The sequence below is a fragment of the Geotrypetes seraphini genome, chromosome 5, assembly GCF_902459505.1.
Source record: "Geotrypetes seraphini chromosome 5, aGeoSer1.1, whole genome shotgun sequence".
In the NCBI taxonomy this organism is placed as follows: domain Eukaryota; kingdom Metazoa; phylum Chordata; class Amphibia; order Gymnophiona; family Dermophiidae; genus Geotrypetes; species Geotrypetes seraphini.
The window spans coordinates 104993108-105016141 of NC_047088.1; the positions used below are offsets into that span (position 1 = coordinate 104993108).

The following is a 23034-nucleotide window of genomic DNA, read 5'->3' on the forward strand; positions in this document are numbered from 1 at the left end:
GTTGATGTATAAGTACAGCATTACATGCTCTTTCATTTAATGTTAGAACCAGCTTATCCCTTGATGTGTAACTAGCCAGTTATGTATTGTTGTTATTGCTTTTCACGGTGCCTCACCACTTTTCAATTGTACGCCATTACCCTGCATTTGATTTGATTATAGCCATTTGTATGTTTTTAGCTTGCTTCCACATTATATTGTTTTTTGTTTTTATTATGTATATCAGTGGTTCCCAAACCTGTCCTGGGAGACCCCCAGCCAGTCAGGTTTTCCAGATATCCCTAATGAATATGCATGAGAGAGATTTGCATACCTGTCACTTTCATTATATGCAAATCTCTCTCATGCATATTCATTAGGGATATCTGGAAAACCTGACTGGCTGGGGGTCCCCCAGGACAGGTTTGGGAACCACTGATGTATATCATCGTTATGAATGTACATCATTATTTTATTAACTTGGCTCTATGTTTCTAAATTTTTTTAACTTGTTAAATTATTTTTCATCTCTTTGTACGAGGTTTCGAATTGTTTTTAATATTGTTGTTTAATTTTATTGTATTTTTGTTTTTACTTGGTCCCTTAGACTCTTGATAAAGGCACAGATGCCGAAACACTGCCAGTGTCAAGTCTATGAACTTTTGTAGCAAATTTATCAATAAAGTGACTCCAGAACAATATACCCATGGCTGATTACATGACATCTCATCCGCATTACTCCATTGTCATGAAAGCTCACTCCAGCCCATCTTAACCATCCCAGCCATCGAAGCCCTTCCCAGACCGTCCTCAACTGAATATCCATACGGGACATAGACCATGCAAGTCTGCCCAATACTGGCCTTAGTTTCTACAATATATATCCATTATTTTCTGATTCTAGATCCTCTGTGTTCATCCCATGCTTGTTTGAACTCTGTCACCATTTTCCTCTCCACCACCTCCCTCGGGAGCGCATTCCATACATCAACCCTCTCCGTAAAGAAGAATTTCCTAACATTACTTTTGAGTCTACCACCCCTCAACCTTAAATTATGCCCTCTGGTTTTACCATTTTCCTTTCTCTGGAAAAGATTTTGTTCTACGTTAATCATATCGCCCCTGTCCCTCCTTTCCTCTAGGATATACATATTCAGGGCTTTCAGTTTCTCCTCATACGTCTTTTAGTGCAAACCTCCTACCATTTTTGTTGTCTTCCTCTGGACTGTTTCATGTCTTATGTCCTTTGCCAGATATGGTCTCCAAAATTGAACACAATATTCTAAGTGGAGCTTCACTATCAACCTGTACAGGGGCATCAACACCTTCTTTCTTCTACTGGTCACGCCTCTCTCTATACAGTCTAGCATCCTTCTGGCAACAGCCACCGCCTTGTCACACCGTTTCTTTGCCTTTAGATCTTCAGACACTATCACCCCAAGGTCCCTCTCCCTATCGGTGCATATCGGCCTCTCATATCCCAGAACATATGGCTCCTTCCGACTTCTAATCCCCAAATGCATTACTCTGCATTTCTTTGCATTGAATTTTAATTGCCAGATATTAGGCCATTCCTCTAACTCTTGCAGATCCTTTTTCATGTTTTCCACTCCCTCCCAATATGTAAAAACTTAATGCATTTTAGAAAATTGGAAACTGAATTCAATGATTTAAAAAAAACCTATAGAAATTGCTTTTGGATTTAAATGAACTACTGTTAAATGACATCATTTGTTTCTTGTCTGCCTTTGATGTTGCAACAAGAGTCTTATCTGCTGATCAAATTCCTACCACTTGCAATGTCCTTCTATCATGTTCCCAACTGCTTAAGCATCTTACTGTTACTACAACAGATTTGTTCATTGTTGCTAGCATCAAAGAGCATTTCCAACATTTAATAGACACTTATAGCCGTTATAGTGCACCTTAGTAAAAGAGGGGTTATTTTCCTGTTCATCTACAACAGTGGTCTCAAACTCGTGGCTTGGGGGCCACATCCGGCCCACCAGGTACTATTTTGAGGCCCTCAGTATGTTTATCATAATCAGAAAAGTAAAATAAATCAGTTTCTTGATCATATGTCTCTTTAGCTATAAATTACAATATTATTATTAAGACTTAGCCAAAAGGAAAGATTTATAAACTATAGAGTTTTACCTCATGCAAAATTGTCATTTCTTTAATAAGCCATTAACTATTTTTTCTACGGCCCTCCAAGTACCTACAAATACAAACTGTGGCCCTGGAAAGGGTTTGAGTTTGAGACCACTGATCTACAACAAACACCCATGTCTGAAAAACAATCCAATTATTTTTTCAGATAATGTAAAAACAGTCAGCCGAATCTTTGGGAGCATTGTATCAAAACCAGATCAAAATGGCAGGCTCTATTTGTGATTTACAAATAAAAGTTGAACAGAACATTGTCCCTTTTTATATCTTAATAAAAAGTATTTGAGGCTTGTGCAGATGAGGACAAAGCCCACAGGACCGTGGCAGGAATGGGAATGGGCCAAACTTTGTCCTGTGTCACTCTCTATGAGCAGCACTATCTAGTTAAGTACCACGGAAAATGCATAGTTTGCTTTAGACAAGTGATTTAAATGGCTAAGAGCCTCTTCTGGCCATTTAAATCATTTTGAGTTTGGGGCCCAATATTTCCAGGAATATATGAAATTACAGTGGAATGCCATTTATCCGGACTATCCTCGGCAGAGGGTAGTCTGGATAAAGGGAAATCTGGATGATTGGCCGTACCTTTTTGAACAGAGCACACATTCTGAGCGTTGCATGTTGAACATTACTGTAGGTTGGTATTGCTGAAAATATAAAATACAGTATTGTAGTATATATACTACTGATTGCACATACAGTACCTTTTTTAACAGAGCACATGCATGTATTCTGAGTATTACATGTTGAACATTGTTTTCATTTTCAACAAGAAAGGGAAATAATATCAAATTACACTACTGTATTTGTAAGAAAGGAAGTACAGTAATTCTTAATTGTTTCAGTGTTGATTTTCGTTTTTGTGCTGCAAGATCACGTAGGCTTTTCAGACAAAGGAGCTGGGTCACACTACTCTCTTTCTGCTTTTCTAGCCAAGTCATTGCTGTATTGAAACATTCAAAGGCTTCTGCATGTGTTGGTCCCACATCAGAAGTAACCTGCTGGTTGTCGTCAGTTTCTGATTCCTCCTGTTCCTTGTCTTGTATTAATTCCACAATTATTTCATCATCTGTTATGATCTGATACCCTGAATCATTAGCGTCACTGCATATCCATTCATTGACATTCTCTACATCACAATCGGAGCAGCCAGGAACCTGTAGAACATCCTCTGTGATTTTTTAAGGACATCATCTTCTCCATCACCATGTCTTTCTGATATATTTAGAATAATGTTCCATGCATTTTTTTAGGGTTTGATTTTCAACTGATTTCCAAGCACCAGCAACCATGAATAAACAATTTTTTATATTCAGTTTTTATGAGTTGGATCATACCACATTCATCATCAATATCAGCCAATAGAAGTTTCTGTAACAATTTTTTCCTGTAAAGTCGTTTCAAGGAAATGATAACTCCTTGATCCATTGGCTGCATTACAGATGTCACATTTGGAGGAAGAAAAAGTACTTTGAATCCACCTTCCTCTCGCTCTAAGCTTTCAGCCATAGGATGTGATGGTGCATTATCCAACCATAAAATTACATTTTGTTCTTTTCCTGTATGAAGCTGGACTCTTTTCACTTCCGGTATGAAGCAGTTGTCATACCAGTCGAGGAAAATTTACAATTCATCCAGGCTTTCTTTTGGCTTCTGTATAACAGTGGGAGCTTATGTACATTTTTGAAAGCACAAGGGTTTATAGATTTACCAATCAGCAATAACTCCAACTTATGACTTCCAGTTGCATATCGCCCCACCAACAGTGTGACACATTCTTTGGATGACTTGAACCCAGGAGCTGACTGTTCCTTACGACTAACCAGAGATTTACTGGGAAGTGATGTCCAATTCAGACCCATTTTGTCTGCATTATAGACACAATCAGGATCATAGTTTTTGATAATGTCATTAAATTGGAGAAGAAAGTCATTAGCTGCTGGTAAATTTGCGGAAAGTTTTACACCATGAATTTCAATCTGCCTGATTCTGTGGTGGAGCTTAAAATTTCGAAGCCACCCAGTGCTAGCTTTGAATTCAGAATCTCCAAAAAACATTGCCTTTTCAGCTAAAATCGGCCCAGAAATTGGATGGCCTAATGATCTTTTTCGCAGAAACCATAGATATAGAGCTTTATCTACCTGTTCATTAGTTGACCTTTTCATGGTTTTTCTGGAACAACTCCCTTCCTCTTTTTCAAGAACTGAAACATAGTTGACAATAGCATCACTTTGTCTTTTTATGTTGGATATTGTTGATGTTCCTAAACCGTATTCTTCTGCTAATATTTTTCCAGACACTCCTTTTTTTAACCTCCACAAAGTCCATTTTGTCTTTTAATGGCAATGCAACCCTTTTCGCATTTTAATTTTCTTTTTTTGAGAGAGAAGCACAGCACTATATCATAGAAAGTTTTCCTCATGGGAGTTGGGAGGAAAAGGAAAAGGAAGGGCTTGTCACCGCTCTCACTGAGCGACGAAAATGGTAAAAGGGATGGAGAACCTTTCTTACGCAGACAGGTTAGAAAGGCTGGGGCTCTTCTCCCTGGAAAAGCGGAGACTCAGAGGAGACATGATAGAGACTTTCAAGATCATGAAAGGTATAGAGAAGGTAGAAAGGGACAGATTCTTCAGCCTATTGGGAACCACAAGAACAAGGGTGCACTCGGAAAAATTAAAAGGGGACAGGTTTAGAACCAATGCCAGGAAGTTCTTTTTCACTCAGAGGGTGGTGGACACCTGGAATGCGCTTCCAGAGGTTGTAATAGGACAAAATACCCTACCGGGCTTCAAGGAAGGATTGGATAATTTCCTGAAGGACACGGGGGTTGAGGGATACAGAAAGAGGTAGTGATAAGGCTAAGGGGATTAAAAGGACTTAGACGCCAGTCACCTTACAGGTCATGGACCTGATGTGCCGCCGCGGGAGCGGACTGCTGGGCGCGATGGACCTCTGGTCTGACACAGCGGAGGCAACTTTTTATGTTCTTATGTTCTTATTTCCTGAGGGAGCCTATAGAGGCCAACACAGGCTGTAAGGATAAATTGCTGCAGCTGCCAGGAGCCTCTGAGGTATACTGGAGAGAATTCTGGGTCATTGGCAGAGGGAAGGGAGACAGTGAGTAGCTGTTGCTGAGTGGGCCTGTGCCAATCTTTGTATTTTACTGTATTTTTCTTTAATAACCTGTCTCTAGTAAGTACTTTTGAATTTAAACCAATGCCATCACCAGTTCAGATAACTGGACATCCAGATAATTGGAGTTCAGAAAATCGACATTCCACTGTAATTGAAAGCTTCACTGAGTATATTTTTCAAAAAAATTCTTATTCATTTTCTCCAAGATTGCTTGAAAAGTGTGCTAAAAGACAGACTTTAAAGCCTGGTACCCTTACAGAGACTGCATCATCTTGAGGGTTTTTGAATCCATACTTAGGCCACCTGCCAAACAGATACACATAATCCACTGAGGGTCTGATCCTATGAGGGATCGTCACAACATTTCCATAATTTTATTTTTTAAAACACTATTTATTAAATATCTCAAAATCAAATTACAACACCACCTGGAAGGTGAGCTGGCTTGCCTGTCTGACTGCTCTCATGTTTATTGTCATTTATAGACTGCTCTTCGCTTTAACATCAGTGCAGTTTACATAAAAAATTATATAGGAAAAAAACACCATTTTCATAAGAAAGGATAGCAGGAGGAAACCCCCCCACACACACATACACACACATACACATTATCATGCTCATAATAAAAAAAAATGCAGACATCCAAAAAGCATCCTAAGTCTTTCTGTATGTCTAGCGAGGTGTTCCAGTCTTTGTACATCCAGAGCACGAGATGAGCATGGTGGAGGTGGAGGCGTGTTATGAGTAGGCTTTGGGTGGTTTCAAAGGCAGGTTAGACATGGACGTCTTGCAGTGATAAACATTTTGCAAGACATCCTGGATGGAACTTACTATATACGTTTGGAACTAGACCTGTTTTAGAAGGGTCTAAGTGCCACAAAGGTGCCCAAACTGACCAGATGACTACTGCAATCATCAAGGTAAGACACCCCCACACTTCCCCAGTGCTCACTGACCTCTTTCCACCACACAAAAATGAGAAGAAAAAGGTATATACCCGTCTCTAAAACAGCAGCATCTTATATGGGGAAGCCTAGTAGAGCTGCACACAGGTGTCTTCAGTAGCCTGGTGTGTGGGCTAATGAACCATAGAGAGGAGGACCCAGGCCCATAAGCTACTCCAAACATTACATTTATAATAGAATGTGTGAGCCCCCCCCAAACCCTACTATACTGCTATACAGGTGTCACCTGCAGTCATAAGTGCTATTGGGGTGGTTACGCAGGAGGGTATAATAGGTTTTGGGGGCTCACCCTAAATTATAAGGGGGTTATGGTAAAATATACAGCTGACACCCTTTATGTGAAGTTCACAGCAGTGCCCTCTAAGGTGTCCCATTGCTCTGTCAGGATGTCTATGTGGCCAGTCCATTACTATGGTCAGGATTAGGACGTTTTCAACCTGGGTGTTTTTCTGATTGAAAATGGGGTATAAAGTTAGATGTTCTGGCAGCCTAGACATCTCAGTGGCCAAGACGTCTAAGTAGACAATTTTAAAAAAATTATATTTGGACATCCAGCAGTTTGCCATTTTAATCTTTATTGATTTTCATATATCAACAGTACAATACAGAAGTATATAAACATATAATAAATCAAGAAAAGCACATTCATCTTACAGACATACATGAGCATTCAAACCCACCCACCCATCCAATAACTAGTCAACAAAAACATAAATACATAGATTCTTTCAATAACTTTCCCTATTTAAAGTAGTAATGTAATCCCACTCTCCTCCCACCCACCTGTATGTATGAATTCAAAGGGCTAAAATTAAGATAAAAGTATCCCTCCCTCCACCCTCACACTTCCCTGGATGTGTATGGAAATAAACAAAAATTAAAGACAAAAGACAACTATAATGAAGAAATAAAAGATGTCAATGTCTCCCTAAACCAATTTAAATAAATTGATATGCCCCAACATATCAGCATTCATTTTCTCATATCTATAGCTTGAACATAAATTCACCCACCAAAAAAGAAAATTGAGGCGATCATAATTTTTCCAATTACGAGTTACCATCTGCATGGCTATCCCGATCATAATTAGAAAAATCCGGCATTTATAGCGGTCCATGGGGGGGCTTAATATGCAATAATGTTCCACATATGACTACCTCATATGTCAATGGAATTGATGATTCCAGTATGATATTAATCTATCCCCATATTGACTTCCAAAAGTTGAGTATCATAGGACAATAGAACAACAGATGACAGTGCCCAGATGACAGTGCCAGCATCTATTAGATTTAGAACTGTCTAACTTTTGTAACCTAACAGGGGTCCAAAAAGATCTATGTAACAAGAAAAACCTGGTTTATTTCATAGATGCTGATGCTGTACATCTCATCCTCCAAGACCAAATTTGTGGCCATTGAGACGCAGAAATGTACTGCTTTATCACAATGCTCCAAATTTCTCTAAGACTAGATTTTGTTTTTTTATTCAAGAATTCAGATATTCATTTATACCACCGAGCAGTCTGATGTCCTAGCAAATCTGTCTGGAAGCATAGGACTAGCAAGCTATAATGATTTTTTTAGATTCCGCCAATCAGGGAACTCCTTCTGAATGGCCTGCTTCAACTGCAACCACTTATAATTTTGAGACTTTAAAATACTGAATGATTGTTGCAGTTGTGAAAAATCAAGCATTTTCCCATTTGATAAAACATCATCTAATGTGTGTATACCCGCCTGCATCCATTGTTTCCAGAAGATCCCAGACTTGCCAATTTGAATTTTGGAGTTTAGCCATAAGGATTGATAAATGGATTTCTCTATTGGAATATCTGTTAATTTGTTAATAAATTTCAAGGTTTTCCAAGCATCAAATAAAATATTATTGTCCTTAACATATCTGGGTAACTTGATACTCAACACATGAAATTATTGTAATGGAGACATAAGTTGCCACTCTAAATACAACCAATCAGGGAGATGTTCCATGAGCTCAGGAAGGATCCAATACATGCCCTGACGCAATATATAGGCCTCATGATACCTATAATAATTTGAGAAATTTACCCCACCCGCCACAATTGGTTTTTGTAAAGATACTAAAGCAATTCTCGCAGTTATAACCAGCCAAACAAATTTGGTAAGGATACTATTTAATTTCTTGTAAAAAGACCCCTGAAAAAACACTGGTAACATACCCATTTGATAGCAAATCACAGGCAAAATCATCATCTTAAACACTTGAACTCTCCCCCACCAAGACAGATGTAAAGGATTCCATTGCTCACACAATTCTGTAACCTTCCATAACAAAGATTTTTCGTTTACTTTTATTGTCTCTTCCAATGTTTTTTGTATCCAAATACCTAAATATTTTATACCCTCTTCCTTCCAAAGAAAAGGGAATCTATCAAATAATCCTTTTTGACAATGTACATTTAGTGGAAGAACCTCTGATTTACTCCAATTTATTTTATAGCCAGAAAATTTGCCAAATCTATCAATCAAATCTAATAAATGTGGAATGGTAGTTTCCGGATTCCTCAAATGAAGCAAAATATCATCTGCATATGCAGAGACCTTATATTCCTGACCTGTATAAGGAATACCCTTTATCTCCTCTGCCTGTTGAATAGCTAATAGCAAGGTTTCCAGTACAATGTCAAAAAGCAAAGGAGATAATGGACACCCTTGTCTAACTCCCCTCTCCAGACAAAAACGTTCCGAAAAAGTATTATTAATATATAATCTGGCAGAAGGAGAACTATACAAGGTTTGAATCATGTGTATAAATCCGGACCCAATACCGAACCAAACCATTTCTTGATACATGAAGGTCCACTCCACATGATCAAAGGCCTTCTCTGTATCCAAAGATACAGAGAAGGTCAGATCTTCCATGGCTTTTGTTAAATTTAACATGTAGAAAGCCAGTCTGGTGTTGTTTGAAGAATGCCTTTGTTCAGCTGAAAATATCTAAGTTGGACTTAAGACTTTTGTCAAAAATGCCCCTCCACTGGTCTAGTAGCAACTGCAACATTATAGTCCTCTATAGGATACCTATAGAAATGCCATGCCAAAAATGTAAGTTTTCAAAAGACTTCTGAACTTAGGGTAAGAGAGTTCACATCGTATTTTGATGGAAAGGGAGAAGCAAAAAAGACAGAATTATGGGTGGATGCTAACTTAACTAAATGAACTGAAGGCAGAGTCAGTTGATTGGCACTGGATGACTAATAGCCAATCTGTCGATCAAATTGGGAAGGATTCCGGAAGACTAGAAAGTGGCGAATGTCATGCCGATTTTCAAGAAAGATTCAAGGGGAGATCCGGGAAATTACAGACCGGTGAGTCTGACCCCGGTACCGGGAAAGATGGTAGAGGCACTGATAAAGGACCACATCATTGATCACCTTGACGGACACGAGCTGATGAGGACCAGCCAGCACGGCTTCAGCAAGGGAAGATCTTGCTTGATGAACTTGCTGCACTTCTTTGAGGGAATAAACAGGCAGATAGATAAGGGCGAGACAGTCAACATTATATATCTGGATTTTCAGAAGGTGTTTGACAAGGTCCCACAAGAACTACTACTTCAAAAAATTGCGAGCCATGGAATCGAGGGCAAAATCCTCATATGGATTAAAAACTGGTTGGCGGATAGAAAACAGAGAATGGGAGTAAATGGACAATACTCAGACTGGAAAAGCGTCACAAGTGGAGTGTCGCAGAGTTCGGTGCTTGGGAAAATGCTCTTCAACCTATTTATAAACGACCTGGAAACTGGTACAACAAGCGAAGTGATTAAATTTGCGGATGATACGAAGTTATTCAGAGTGGTGAAGATGCAGAAGGATTGTGAAGATCTACAACATGACAAACACACTCGAGAAATGGGCCTTCATATGGAAAATGAGATTTAACATAGATAAGTGTAAGGTGATGCATGTCGGTAACAAAAATCTTATTCACGAATACAGGAAGTCTAGTGCAGTACTCGGAGAAACCCCCCAGGAAAGAGACCTGGGAGTACTGGCCGACAAGTCGATGAAGCCGTTAGTGCAATGCGTGGCGGCGACGTAAAGGGCAAACAGAATGCTAGGAATGATTAAGAAGGGGATCACAAGCAGATTGGAGAAGGTTATCATGCCACTGTACCAGGCCATGGTACGTCCCTACCTGGAATACTGCGTCCAACACTGGTCGCCGTACATGAAGAAGGACATGGTACTACTTGAAAGGGTCCAGAGAAGAGCGACTAAAATGGTTAAAGGGCTGGAGGAGCTGTCGTACAGTGAGAGATTAGAGAAACTGGGCCTCTTCTCCCTTGAAAAGAGGAGACTGAGAGGGGACATGATCGAAACATTCAAGATAATGAAGGGAATAGACTTAGTAGATAAAGACAGGTTGTTCACCCTCTCCAAGGTAGAGAGAACGAGAGGGCACTCTCTAAAGTTAAAAGGGGATAGATTCCGTACAAACGTAAGGAAGTTCTTCACCCAGAGAGTGGTGGAAAACTGGAACGCTCTTCCAGAGGCTGTTATAGGGGAAAACACCCTCCAGGGATTCAAGACAAAATTAGACAAGTTCCTGCCAAGTAAGGCTAGTCTCAGTTAGGGCCGCGGGAGCGGACTGCTGAGCATGATGGACCACTGGTCTGACCCAGCAGTGGCAATTCTTATGTTCTTATAGATTTCGAGCTGGTCTGTACAGAACCAGAACTTTTGCCAAATCAGGTTGACCCGAATGTAGTGCCTTAAATGCTAAAGTCAAGACCTTATGCATTAATCGGAATTTCACAGGAAGCCAATGGAACTATCTAAGAAGAGGAGTCACATGATCATATCTGCGGGCATTGGTTAGAATTCTAATAGCAGTATTTTGCATTGTTTGACATTCTATAACATGCCCTCTTAACCACTTTTCCCGCCCCAGCCATTTCCCGTGCAAATATGAAAGTGCAGAAGTTTTTGAAAAACCCTCATATAAACGGCACTTAACTGTATCTAACTTTTAGGCACCAGTCTGCACAGTTGTTAATGACCTTGCTAGACATCCTTTATAGAATCATGTCTAGCGGTGCCTAGGCGTCATTGAGGTAGGTGCTGGTATACTAGGCCAGATTTTACCTGGCCTAATGTACTGGCGCCTATCTTTTTTTTTTTTTTTTAGTTTATTTAAAATTTCTTATACTGCCTAATCAAACTTCTAAGCAATGTACAATAATAAAAAATTATACAACATACATCAACTGTAAAACAAAGTTAAAACTTAACAATACATGACATCATTGGAGATTGTTAGTACAACAAAGACTTAAACAAACCATGGACAAACAAAAACAGAAGGGAAAAAGGAGTGGCGTACCTAGCATATGTGACACCCGGGACCCATCATTTTTTGACACACACCCCAATCTGGACTTAAAACATGATTTTTAGTAACAAGCCACACGTCACACATGAGTACCTAGGAAAAGGCAGCATCTTACATATGCAGTGAGCAGTACAACATCAATACACCCATTGTAAAAGAAGCCAGACTAGTACAGATCAATTCTACACCGTCAATCCTAACAGAAAACCATGTCTTTCGGACACACAGAACACAGAAAACACCTTCGCCTAGTATGGAATATGTCATCACAAACTAACCCCTCCCCCTTTTACAAAACTGTAGTGTGGATTTTAGCCACGGGTGGTAACAGCTCTGATGCTGATAGAATTCTGAGCATCAGAGAGGATACCAACCTGGCTGGCACTAAAAAACGCTCAACAGTTTTGTAAAAGGGGGGACAAAATAGAAATACTTAGACAAAGGTTACATTGAACCATCAAGAAGCTGGACTCTGCATACAATGCAACACCACAGAAACAGTGACACATGCCTCCTACAGCAATAAATAAATAGAAAATTTTTGTTCTACCTTTGTCTTCTCTGGTTTCTGCTTTCCTCATCTTCTTGTTACTCTCTTTCTTCCATCCACTGTCTGCCTTCTCTCTGCCCCTATATGGCATCTTCTCTCCTTCTATGCCCCTTCCAGAAACTGTATGCCTCCCCCTTTCATCTCTCCTTTCACCCCCATTGATCTGGCATCTCTCTCCTCTCCTTCCGTCTCCCACACCACTTCTGCAATCTCTTTCTTCCCTCATTTTCCTTTTCAATTTATTTTCTGCATCCATCTAGATTACGTTCTTACTACCCTCTCAACAATTTCCTTTTTTACTGTCTACCTACAGCTTGCCACCTCTTTCCCTCACCCCCTCCAGTATTTCCCTAACTCAATCCTTTTCCCTCCATCATATGCCCTCCTTTTATTTATCCCCTCCTTCCATCATGTGCCCTCTTTCTCTACCCCTTCCATCTAGCTAAAGAAGCACTGCCTGGGCTTTGCAGTCCCCAGTTATGTCTCTAGCAAGATATATATTCAAATCTGATATATTCTAATGACAAAATAGAAATAAAATGATTTTTTTTTCTACCTTTTGTTGTCTCTGGTTTCTGCTTTTATCTTCTTTTCACTCTTTTCCTTCCAGCTTCTGCCCGTTCCATCCACTGTCTGCCCCTTCCAGAAACTGTCTGTCTCCCCCTGCCATCTCTCCTCTAGACCCACCCCCCCTTTGGTCTGGCATCCATCATCTTCCCTCTGTTCCCTCATGGTCTGGCATCTTTCATCTCTCTTTCCCTCCCCTGTGTGATTTTTAGCATCTCTCTCTTCTCATTTCCTCCGCTCAGCTCTGATATCTCTGTCTCCTTCCCCGTACTCTGGCATCTCTCTCTCCTCTCTCTCTCTCTTTCCTTCTCTGATCTTCCTTCTTTATTTTCTGCCTCCGTCTAAATTGAATTCTTTCTTACTATGCAGTCCTCAGTGTCCCTCTTTTCACTGTGTCTACCCACAGCATGCCACCCCTTTCCTTTACCCCTCCACTATCTCACTAACTCTATCTTCTTCCCCATCCAGCATATGTCCTTTTTCTTTATCCCTCCTTCCATCCAGTATGTGTTCTCTTTCTCCACTTCCATTCGGCATTTGCTCTACCTTCTCCCCACTTCCATCATCTGCCCTCTTCTCTCTCCCCTCTTCCATCATCTGCCCCTTCTCCCCACTTCCATCATCTGCCCTCTTCTCTCTCCCTACTTCCATCATCTGCCCCTTCTCTCCACTTCCATCATCTGCCATCTTCTCTCCCCCTTCTCTCCACTTCCATCATCTGCCCTCTTCTCTCTCCCCCCTTCTCTCCACTTCCATCATCTGCCCTCTTCTCTCTCCCCCTTCTCTCCACTTCCATCATCTGCCCTCTTCTCTCTCCACCTTCTCCCCACTTCCATCATCTGCCCCCTTCTCTCAATCTCTCCATCCACCACAGGCCCATCTCTCTCCCTTCCTCTCACTTTTCTGATTTTGGAAATAAGATCAGCAACACCCCCCCTGCCCCCACGTTGACACTTAAGATCGGCAACAGGTCTCCTTCGACCCCCAGCATCAACAGAACTTCAGATTGGCAACGCGGTGCTCAGCCCAAAGCTTCCCTCTGACTCAGCTTCCTGTTTCCGCCCAGGCAGTTCAGTCAGAGGGAAGCTTAACTGAGCACCGTGTTGCCGATCTGAAGTTTTGTTGATGCCGGGGGTAGAAGGAGGCCCGTTGCTGATCTTAAGTGTCATCGCGGGGGGGGGGGGGGGGGCGCCGATGCCGCTCATTGCCGTTGCAGCCCAGACGCTGCCAATGGCCCCAACGCGATCTTGCCGGCCCTGCGCGGACCGGCACCAGATGACCCGGACCTGGCCGGCTGTGCATCCCCCTAAGGCAGGGGTGTCAAAGTCCCTCCTCGAGGGCCGGAATCCAGTCGGGTTTTCTGGATTTCCCCAATGAATATGCATTGAAAGCAGTGCATGCACATAGATCTCATGCAGATTCATTGGGGAAATCCTGAAAACCCGACTGGATTCCGGCCCTCGAGGACCGACTTCGACACCTGTGCCCTAAGGCGTGCACCCGGGGTGGATATGCCACTAGAAAAAGGTAAGAACTACAATATTCTGAGAAAAGAGAACAAAAAAGGGACCAACAATAGGTGGGATAGTACTTATAATGAAAACGATGTAATTTAGCCCATACAAGGGCAGTTATGATTCAAAAGCATTATGGAATAGAAATGTTTATAGCTTTATTTTGAAATGATTTATAGATGATTCTTCACGAAGATAATTGTGTATGGAATTCCAGAGGGAGGGTGCGGTCACCGCAAAAATATTTGATCTCACTGTGTTAATATGCTTTAAGGATGGAATAGTAAGAAGGTTCTGAGTTATGGAACGAAGAGCTTTAGATGGATTATAAGGAATAAGAAGACTGGCGATGAATTCGAGCTGGTAACTTAGACGGGTTGCATACATCTTGCAATGCTTAAGTGTACCATGCCTATTCTCTACCTCCTAACCATACCTACTTTGGAGGGCACCAAGAATTAGGTGTCACTAGGCGCTATGTGGATATTCGCATATAACTCTAATTATCAAAAAAAATTTAATCGGTTTTTAATGGTGTGGTCAATTAACATGCCAAATAATCAATTTAAAATTAATTAAGTTGTACATGGATATGGGTTAAGCATTGCTAGGCGTCTATGATTAGGGTGCCATTTATAGAATCAGGCCATGCATATATAGTTAAGACACAAAACAAAGCTTAGAGGGGCATAATCGAAAGGGACGTCTAAGTCCATTTACGTCCATTTCGCAAGTCGTCCAAAGTCAAAAAGAGCCTAAGTCCCATTTTCGAAAGAGACATCCAACGTCTTTTGACTTTTGAAAATCATCCAATTATATGTCCTGAAAATCTGATCATCCAAGCCGCTAAAACGTCTATCTTCAAAGCACATTTTCGTCCAACTGTCGTCCAAGTCCAAAACGTCTAGAACAAGCCCTGTTGGACGTGGGAGGGGCCTGCAAAGTGATGGACAGAACACCCAGACAGGGCACCTAAATAGTGGGGTACCTTACAGGGCACTGCTGTGAACTTCAAACAGGGTGCCATGGCTTCTCTTCACTACAACTCCCTTATAAGTGACGGTGAGCCCCCCAAACCTCCTCCAGAATCCCTAGACCCACTTATCTACCACCCCAATAGCCCTTATGGCTGCAGAAGCCACTTATATGCCAGTAAAAAAGGGTTATGGGGGTGTAAAGGGCAGTGCACATGTTTAAGTATCAATGCAGTGATACAGGGGCTTATGGGCATGGGTCCTCCTTTCTATGGGTCCCTAACCCACCCCCAAGACGACTTAAGCTGCCTTTGTGCTGGACGACTAGGCTTTCCTATGCCAGGCGGCCAGGTGATGATGGTCCGGAGGCTGAATTTTAAAGTTGTTATTAAAATTTTTATGGCGGGGGGGGGGGGGGGTCGGTGACCACTGGGGTAGTGTGTGAGGGTCTGTTTTATGTGTTTTCAGTGCATATCTGGTGAGTTTAGGTGGTTTTTTGTGACTTAGACCATGTTTCAAATGGTCTAAGTCACAATGTCCAAGTTCCGTCGATCATGGGCTGTACATGCTGTACGACTAAGTCTAAGCTGGCCCACGTCCCGCCCAACTCTCACCCTCGACACGCCTCCCGAAATGCTACGTTTAGCTTTGGACATTGAGCGGCACTATGAGGGCCTAAGTCATTTAGAAATACGTCCAAAACCCGGTTTGATTATCGGCGCTTGGACGTTTTTGAGAAATGTTCGTCCAAGTGCCAACTTAGACCATTTTTTGGACGTTTTTCCTTTCGATTATAAGCCCCTTACTGTTTGTGAGTAATAACAGCATAAAACAGAGCAAAAACTAGGCTTCCAACTACTAGTATATGAGGTTTATGGAGAACTGCCCTTTCCTAAGGCTGGGATTAATGTGTGTAGTGTACAGAGGAGAGCTGTTGTCGGAAGTTTGAGAGAACATTCTGAATGCTATGTAATGTTTTCAAAGTGTATAAAATATTACTTGCTTGAACCAATTTAAAATTGCAATGCTGAGTCATTATTTTCAAAACCCTAATAACTGCTTCTTTGGATGTCACCTAGCTCCTTGCAAGTGAATGCCATTTTAGAAAATGGATTTTGAGGCCTTAATAATGTAGTAAGGGCTACATTTTAAAAGGATTTTAGTTCCTGCCAGATCTACTAGAAGACAATATGACAGGCTTTGTCATCACGGACAGAATTTGACTCTTTCTGACATCTCTCTTGGAAATATTTTTCAGATTGAATCTCTCCCTTGGCAGTTATCCAAATGGGTGTCATCAACTTGCCAAAGCTGATATTTCTAGGAGTGCTAGCCTCCTGGGCAGTAGCAGGTAAATAAAAACTTGTAATGGTAACAATGAAAATAACCAGTTATAGTTACTAGTTCCGTCTCACGCATTACATTACATTAGTATTTATGTTCAATGTAATTTACAATACAATTTAGATGAGCATGGCCGTATCCAGAGATTATATTATTTCAGTAGGGTTCATGACACAGATAACTTGGTTTGTGTTCATGTCGGTGTATGATTATGACATATGGTTTGGAGAGAAGTTTGGCTATTTCTGGTGCTGTAATCTTGATATTATGGGTACTGGAATGGGTGTCTTCTTTCCAGTTGGTAGGAAGTTTGGTCATCTATCGAGATAGGAGAGGTGGTTTGTTTCTTGTTTGGTTTCTCGTGGTTGTAACCTGTTGGTTTTTTGTTTGTTTTTTGAGGGTAGAGGTATTTGCCATATAGATAGGTTTTTAGGCTTTTACAAAAGTTTTGGTAGGAGGGGGTGTTCCTTAATTGTTCTGGTAAAGGATTCCACCATTTTGCTGCCAGGTATGGGAAGGTTGTAGAGTGAATAGTTTTGTATTTGACAGTGGCCTACCTAGCATATGTGATAGCCGGGGGCCATCATTTTTTGACAACACCCCCCCCCCCCCCCATCTGTATGAAAAACATGATATTTAGTAACAATCCATATATTACACAAGAGTGTACCTAGGAAAAGGCAGCATCTTACATACTGTAGTGAGCAGTACAACATCATTGTAAAACTAAACAAGCCAGACTAGTACAGATCAATCCTGCACAGTCAATCCTAACAGAAAACCATGTCTTTCGAACACACAGCTACAACAAAACCTCCCCAACCCCAAGAATACCAACTGACAAGGGGGAGAGACAAGAAAAAACCTCAATCTAGATTAACCAACAAATTGCACATGGTGTGAAACAGGATTACCCTCAGTAACACAGCCACCCAATAAGGGAAAGGCTGTCACCGGCTAACACTCAGAAAGAGTGTAAACTGTGAAACATCCCCGGGTTCTTCCTGTTGGTGAGAATAAATCAAGTCTTGGGGTCGGGGAGGTTTTGTTGTAGCTATATTTTTCCTCCCTAATTATTTTTGGGTTCTATTTTTGCGTTTTTCGAACACACAGAACACAGAAAACAACATCGCCTAGTATGGAATATGTAATCACAAACTAACCCCTTCTCCTTTTACAAAACTGTAGTATGGTTTTTAGCCATGGTGGTAACAGCTCAGACTCTCATAGAATTCAGAGCATCAGAGCTGTTACCACCTCGGCCGGCGATAAAAAACGCTCTACAGTTTGTAAAAGGGGGGATAAAATAGAAATACGTAGACAAAGGTTAAACTGAAGCACCAAGAAGCTGGATTCTGCATACAGTGCAACATCACAGAAACAGCAATGCATCTCACCTAAAGCAAATAAATAAATAGATAGAATTTTTTTCTACCTTTTCTTCTCTGGTTTCTGCTTTCCTCATCTTCTTGTCACTCTCTTCCTTTCATCCACTGTCTACCCTCTCTCTGCCCCTTCTATAGGGCATCTTCTCTCGTTCTATTCCTCTTCCAGAAACTTTATACCTCCCCCTTCCATCTCTCCCTTCATCCCCATTGGTCTGGTATCCATCTTCTTCCCTTCTGTCCTCCAATGGTCTGGCATCTCTCGCCTCTCCTCTCCTCTTCTTCCCTTCCCTCTCCCACACCCTCATGGTCTGGCATTTCACTCTCTCCTCTCCCGTCCCCCCACTTCCATCAGCATCTGCCCCCTTTCTTTCCCTCCAACCCAATTCCATCCAGTATCCTTCCCCCTAATGTCTCTCTCCCCTTTCCCTGCACACTAATTCCATCAGCATTTGCCCTCTTTCTCTCTTTCCACCACCCTTCCATACTACCAGTGCTCCCTCTAAGCGGGCGGGTGTTGTGAGCAAACTTTTTTTCGCTGTGAGCTAAAAATATCGGGCGCCAGCAAGTTATGAGCCAACTCGCCCGATTCTCCTCTCGCTGCCCTGCCATCTGCCGTACGCCGTGCGCTGTGACGAGAAACTTGTGCGCTGCAATGTAATATTTTGTGCGCCGGCGCACGCCAGCGCAGCTTAGAGGGAACACTGCATACTACCCTGCCCCTTTCTCTCCCTCCACCACCCTTCTATACCGCCCTGCCCCTTTGTTACTCTCCACCACCCTTCCATACCACCCTGACCTCCTTTCTCTCCCTCCACCACCCTTCTATGCTCCTTTCTCCCTCTAAACCAGCAAGGTCCCACGATGACTGCTTCTGCTGCCTCTGCCTCCAGAGTAAGTGACGTCGGAGGGGGTGGGCCAGCAGACGCAGGGAGTTGCGGCCAGGTCCCACGATGACTGCGGCTGCTGGTCTACCCCCTCCGACATCATTTACGTCTTCCGGAGGCAGAGGCAGCAGAAGCAGTCATTGTGGGACCTTCCTACACTTCAGCACGGCTGCTGACTCTGCTTCAGAATAAGTATGGCAGCCACGCTGAGCTGTAGGTCTTGTTGAAGAGCAGCGTGGGAGATTCTGGATCCGGACGGCTGTGCACCCCCCTAGGGCTGGCACCCAGGGCGGTCTGCACCCCCCCGCCTTTGGTACATCACTGGTATTTGATTCCTCTAGGATTTGGGAATCTTATTCTCATATGATTGCTGATCAGGTTATATACTATATGTCTTTGGGTAGTATTTTGATTAAATTCAACATGTAGTCTGGTGTTTCGCCATGGAAGATTAAAAAGATCAGTGTACGTAGTTTAAATATACACCTTGCTTCAAAGGGGTGTCAGTCAGCACAGTTACTTACCGTAACAGGTGTTATCCAGGGACAGCAGGCAGATATTCTTGACTGATGGGTGACGGCACCGACGGAGCCCCGGTACGGACAATTTTAGAGTGATTGCACTCTAAGAACTTGGAAAGTTCTGGCATGCCGCACCGCGCACGCGCGAGTGCCTTCCCGCCCGACAGAGGCGCGTGGTCCCCAGTTAAGATAAGCCAGCTAAGAAGCCAACCCGGGGAGGTGGGAGGGACGCAAGAATATCTGCCTGCTGTCCCTGGATAACACCTGTTACGGTAAGTAACTGTGCTTTATCCCAGGACAAGCAGGCAGCTATTCTTGACTGATGGGTGACCTCCAAGCTAACAAAAAGAGGGATGGAGGGAAGGTTGGCCATTATGAAAACAAATTTTGCAAAACAGATTGGCCGAAGTGTCCATCCCGTCTGGAGAAAGCATCCAGACAATAATGAGATGTAAAAGTATGAACTGAGGACCAAGTAGCAGCCTTGCAGATTTCCTCAATAGGAGTGGAACGGAGGAAAGCTACAGATGCTGCCATAGCTCGGACTTTATGGGCCGTGACAGAACCTTCCAGTGTCAGTCCGGTCTGAGCATAACAAAATGAAATGCACGCTGCCAGCCAATTAGACAACGTACGTTTAGAAATAGGACGTCCCAATTTATTCGGATCAAAGGACAGAAAGAGTTGGGGAACTGATCTGTGGGGTTTCGTACGCTCTAGATAGTAAGCTAGAGCCCTCTTACAATCCAAAGTATGCAGAGCTTGTTCCCCAGAATGAGAATGAGGTTTTGGAAAGAAAACAGGCAAAACAATGGATTGGTTGAGATGGAATTCAGAGACAACCTTAGGGAGAAACTTTGGATGCGTGCGCAGAACCACCTTGTCATGGTGAAAGACCGTAAAAGGTGGATCTGCAACCAGTGCATGAAGCTCACTGACCCTCCTGGCAGAGGTAAGAGCAATAAGAAAAAGTACCTTCCAAGTGAGAAACTTGAAAGAAGCGGTAGCCAAAGGTTCAAATGGAGGCTTCATCAAGGCGGAAAGAACCACATTGAGATCCCAGATAACAGGAGGGGCTTTAAGAGGTGGTTTCACATTAAAAAGACCCCGCATGAACCTGGACACCAGGGGATGAGCTGATAGAAGTTTTCCATGGATCGGCTCATGAAAAGCAGCAATGGCACTGAGGTGGACTCTGATGGAAGAAGACTTAAGGCCAGAGTCAGACAAAGAAAGCAAATAATCCAACAACGTCTCCACTGCCAGGGAAGTCGGATCAAGATGATGAAGAAGGCACCAGGAAGAAAATCTCGTCCACTTCTGATGGTAACATTGCAGAGTGGCTGGCTTCCTGGAGGCATCTAGAATGGAACGAACGGGCTGAGACAAAAGCGTATCATGAGAAGTCAGCCCGAGAGATACCAAGCCGTCAGGTGCAGAGACTGGAGGTTGGGATGTAGAAGGGTCTCTTGATGCTGTGTAAGCAGAGAAGGATACAGTGGAAGAAGAAAAGGTTCCCTGGAACTGAGTTGAAGTAGAAGGGAGAACCAATGTTGCCTGGGCCACCTCGGAGCAATCAGAATCATGGTGGCTCGTTCCCTCTTGAGCTTGAATAAGGTTCTCAACATGAGAGGCAGAGGAGGGAAAGCGTACAGGAACAGATTTGACCAATCGAGGAGAAATGCATCCGCTGCCAGACGGTGAGGAGAGTAGAGTCTGGAGCAGAATAGGGGCAGCTGGTGATTGTGAGGAGCTGCAAAGAGGTCTATCTGAGGAGTGCCCCATTGAGCGAAGATAGACTGTAGAGTTACAGGATCAAATGTCCACTCGTGAGGTTGGAGAATTCTGCTGAGCTTGTCCGCTAAGGAATTCTGTTCTCCCTGAATGTAGATAGCTTTCAGGAAGAGATGGTGATCTATGGCCCAAGTCCAGATCTTCTGTGCTTCCTGGCACAAGAGGCGAGAGCCTGTCCCCCCTTGCTTGTTGATGTAGTACATGGCCACTTGATTGTCCGTGCACAGCAGAAGGACCTGAGGAAAGAGAAGATGTTGGAAGGCCTTGAGGGCATAAAACATCGCTCTGAGTTCCAGGAAATTGATGTGATGCTTCTTTTCCTGGGCTGTCCAAAGACCTTGAGTCTGGAACTCGTTCAAATGAGCTCCCCATGCATAAGGAGAGGCGTCGGTGGTGATGACTAGTTGATGAGGAGGCTGATGGAACAGAAGACCTCTGGATAGATTTGAGGATACCAACCACCATTGTAGAGATTGACGAAGAGATGATGTCACAGAGATGTGTCGTGAGCAAGGATCCGTCGCTTGGGACCACTGAGTAGCAAGGGTCCATTGAGGAGTTCGCAGGTGAAGACGTACGAGGGGTGCGACATGAACTGTGGATGCCATGTGACCCAAGAGTATCATCATTTGTTTGGCAGAGATGGAATGTTGTGGAAGTACCTGCTGACATAGAGACTGAAGAGTCTGAAGACGGTTGGATGGTAGAAATGCTCTCATGAGGAGTGTGTCCAATATCGCTCCAATGAATTGGAGTCTTTGAGTGGGAATGAGATGAGACTTGGGTAGATTGATCTCGAATCCCAATATTTGTAGAAACTGGATGGTTTGGTTGGTGGCCAGGAGAACTGCTGGAGCGGATGTGGCCTTGATTAACCAGTCGTCCAGGTAAGGAAATACCTGAAGGTGGTGAGAGCGCAGAAAAGCAGCTACCACGATGAGACATTTGGTGAACACCCTTGGAGAGGAAGCAAGACCGAAGGGCAGCACCTTGTACTGGTAATGACACTGATTGATCATGAAACGGAGATACTGTCTGGAGGTTACATTGATTGGAATGTGAGTGTATGCTTCTTTGAGATCGAGGGAGCATAGCCAGTCGTCTTGGTTGAGAAGAGGATAAAGAATGGCTAAGGAAAGCATCTTGAATTTTTCCTTTACCAGATGTTTGTTGAGATCGCGAAGATCTAGAATTGGTCTGAGATCTCCTGTTTTTTTGGGAACTAGAAAATAACGGGAGTAGAATCCCTGACCCTTTTGATCTAGAGGCACTTCTTCTATAGCATTTAGAAGAAGGAGGGATTGAACTTCCTGAATGAGGAGGGCAGATTGAGGACTGTTCAAAGCAGACTCTTTTGGTAGGTTTTGGGATGGAAGAGTCTGAAAGTTGAGAGAGTAGCCGTGGCGGATGATGTTGAGGACCCATTGGTCCGAAGTGATAACTTCCCACCGGCTGAGGAATAGAGAGAGACGACCTCCTATAGGTTGAGGCAGGAGAGCAGATATAGGAGTACTGGCTATACTTTGGAGAAGTAAGTCAAAAGGGTTGTGTCTTCTGCTGTGGAGTTGGCTTAACAGGCTGCTGTTGCTGTTGTTGCCTGGGAGGCTGACGCTGTTGCTGCCGTTGACGCCTGGGATGCTGAGCAGTTGTTGGCAATGGCCGAGCTGTGAAACGGCGTTGATAGGCTGACTGTTGTCTAAAAGGCCTTGTTGGGGGAGGCTTTTTCTTATTTTTAAGAAGGGTATCCCAACGTGTTTCATGAGCCGACAGCTTTTGAGTAGTCGAATCCATGGATTCTCCGAAAAGCTCATCCCCTAGGCATGGGGTGTTGGCTAACCGATCTTGATGATTAACATCCAGTTCAGATAC

At 42.9% G+C, this 23034-nt stretch overlaps 1 protein-coding gene across 6 annotated transcripts in view; it reads left to right on the forward strand.

Annotated features, from left to right (window-relative positions):
- The window catches only part of LOC117360661 (carbonic anhydrase 4-like), a 107006-nt gene that overhangs the window by 14133 nt on the left and 69839 nt on the right, over positions 1-23034 (forward strand). For 3 of the 6 annotated variants that reach the window (XM_033944791.1, XM_033944790.1, XM_033944793.1), the window contains exon 2: positions 16493-16585. The exons of the other annotated variants lie outside the window; for them this stretch is intronic. In XM_033944791.1, coding sequence (XP_033800682.1) covers positions 16522-16585 — 64 coding nt within the window. In that variant the 5' untranslated portion in view covers positions 16493-16521. The remainder of the gene's footprint in view (positions 1-16492; positions 16586-23034) is intronic. 6 annotated transcript variants of the gene reach the window in all.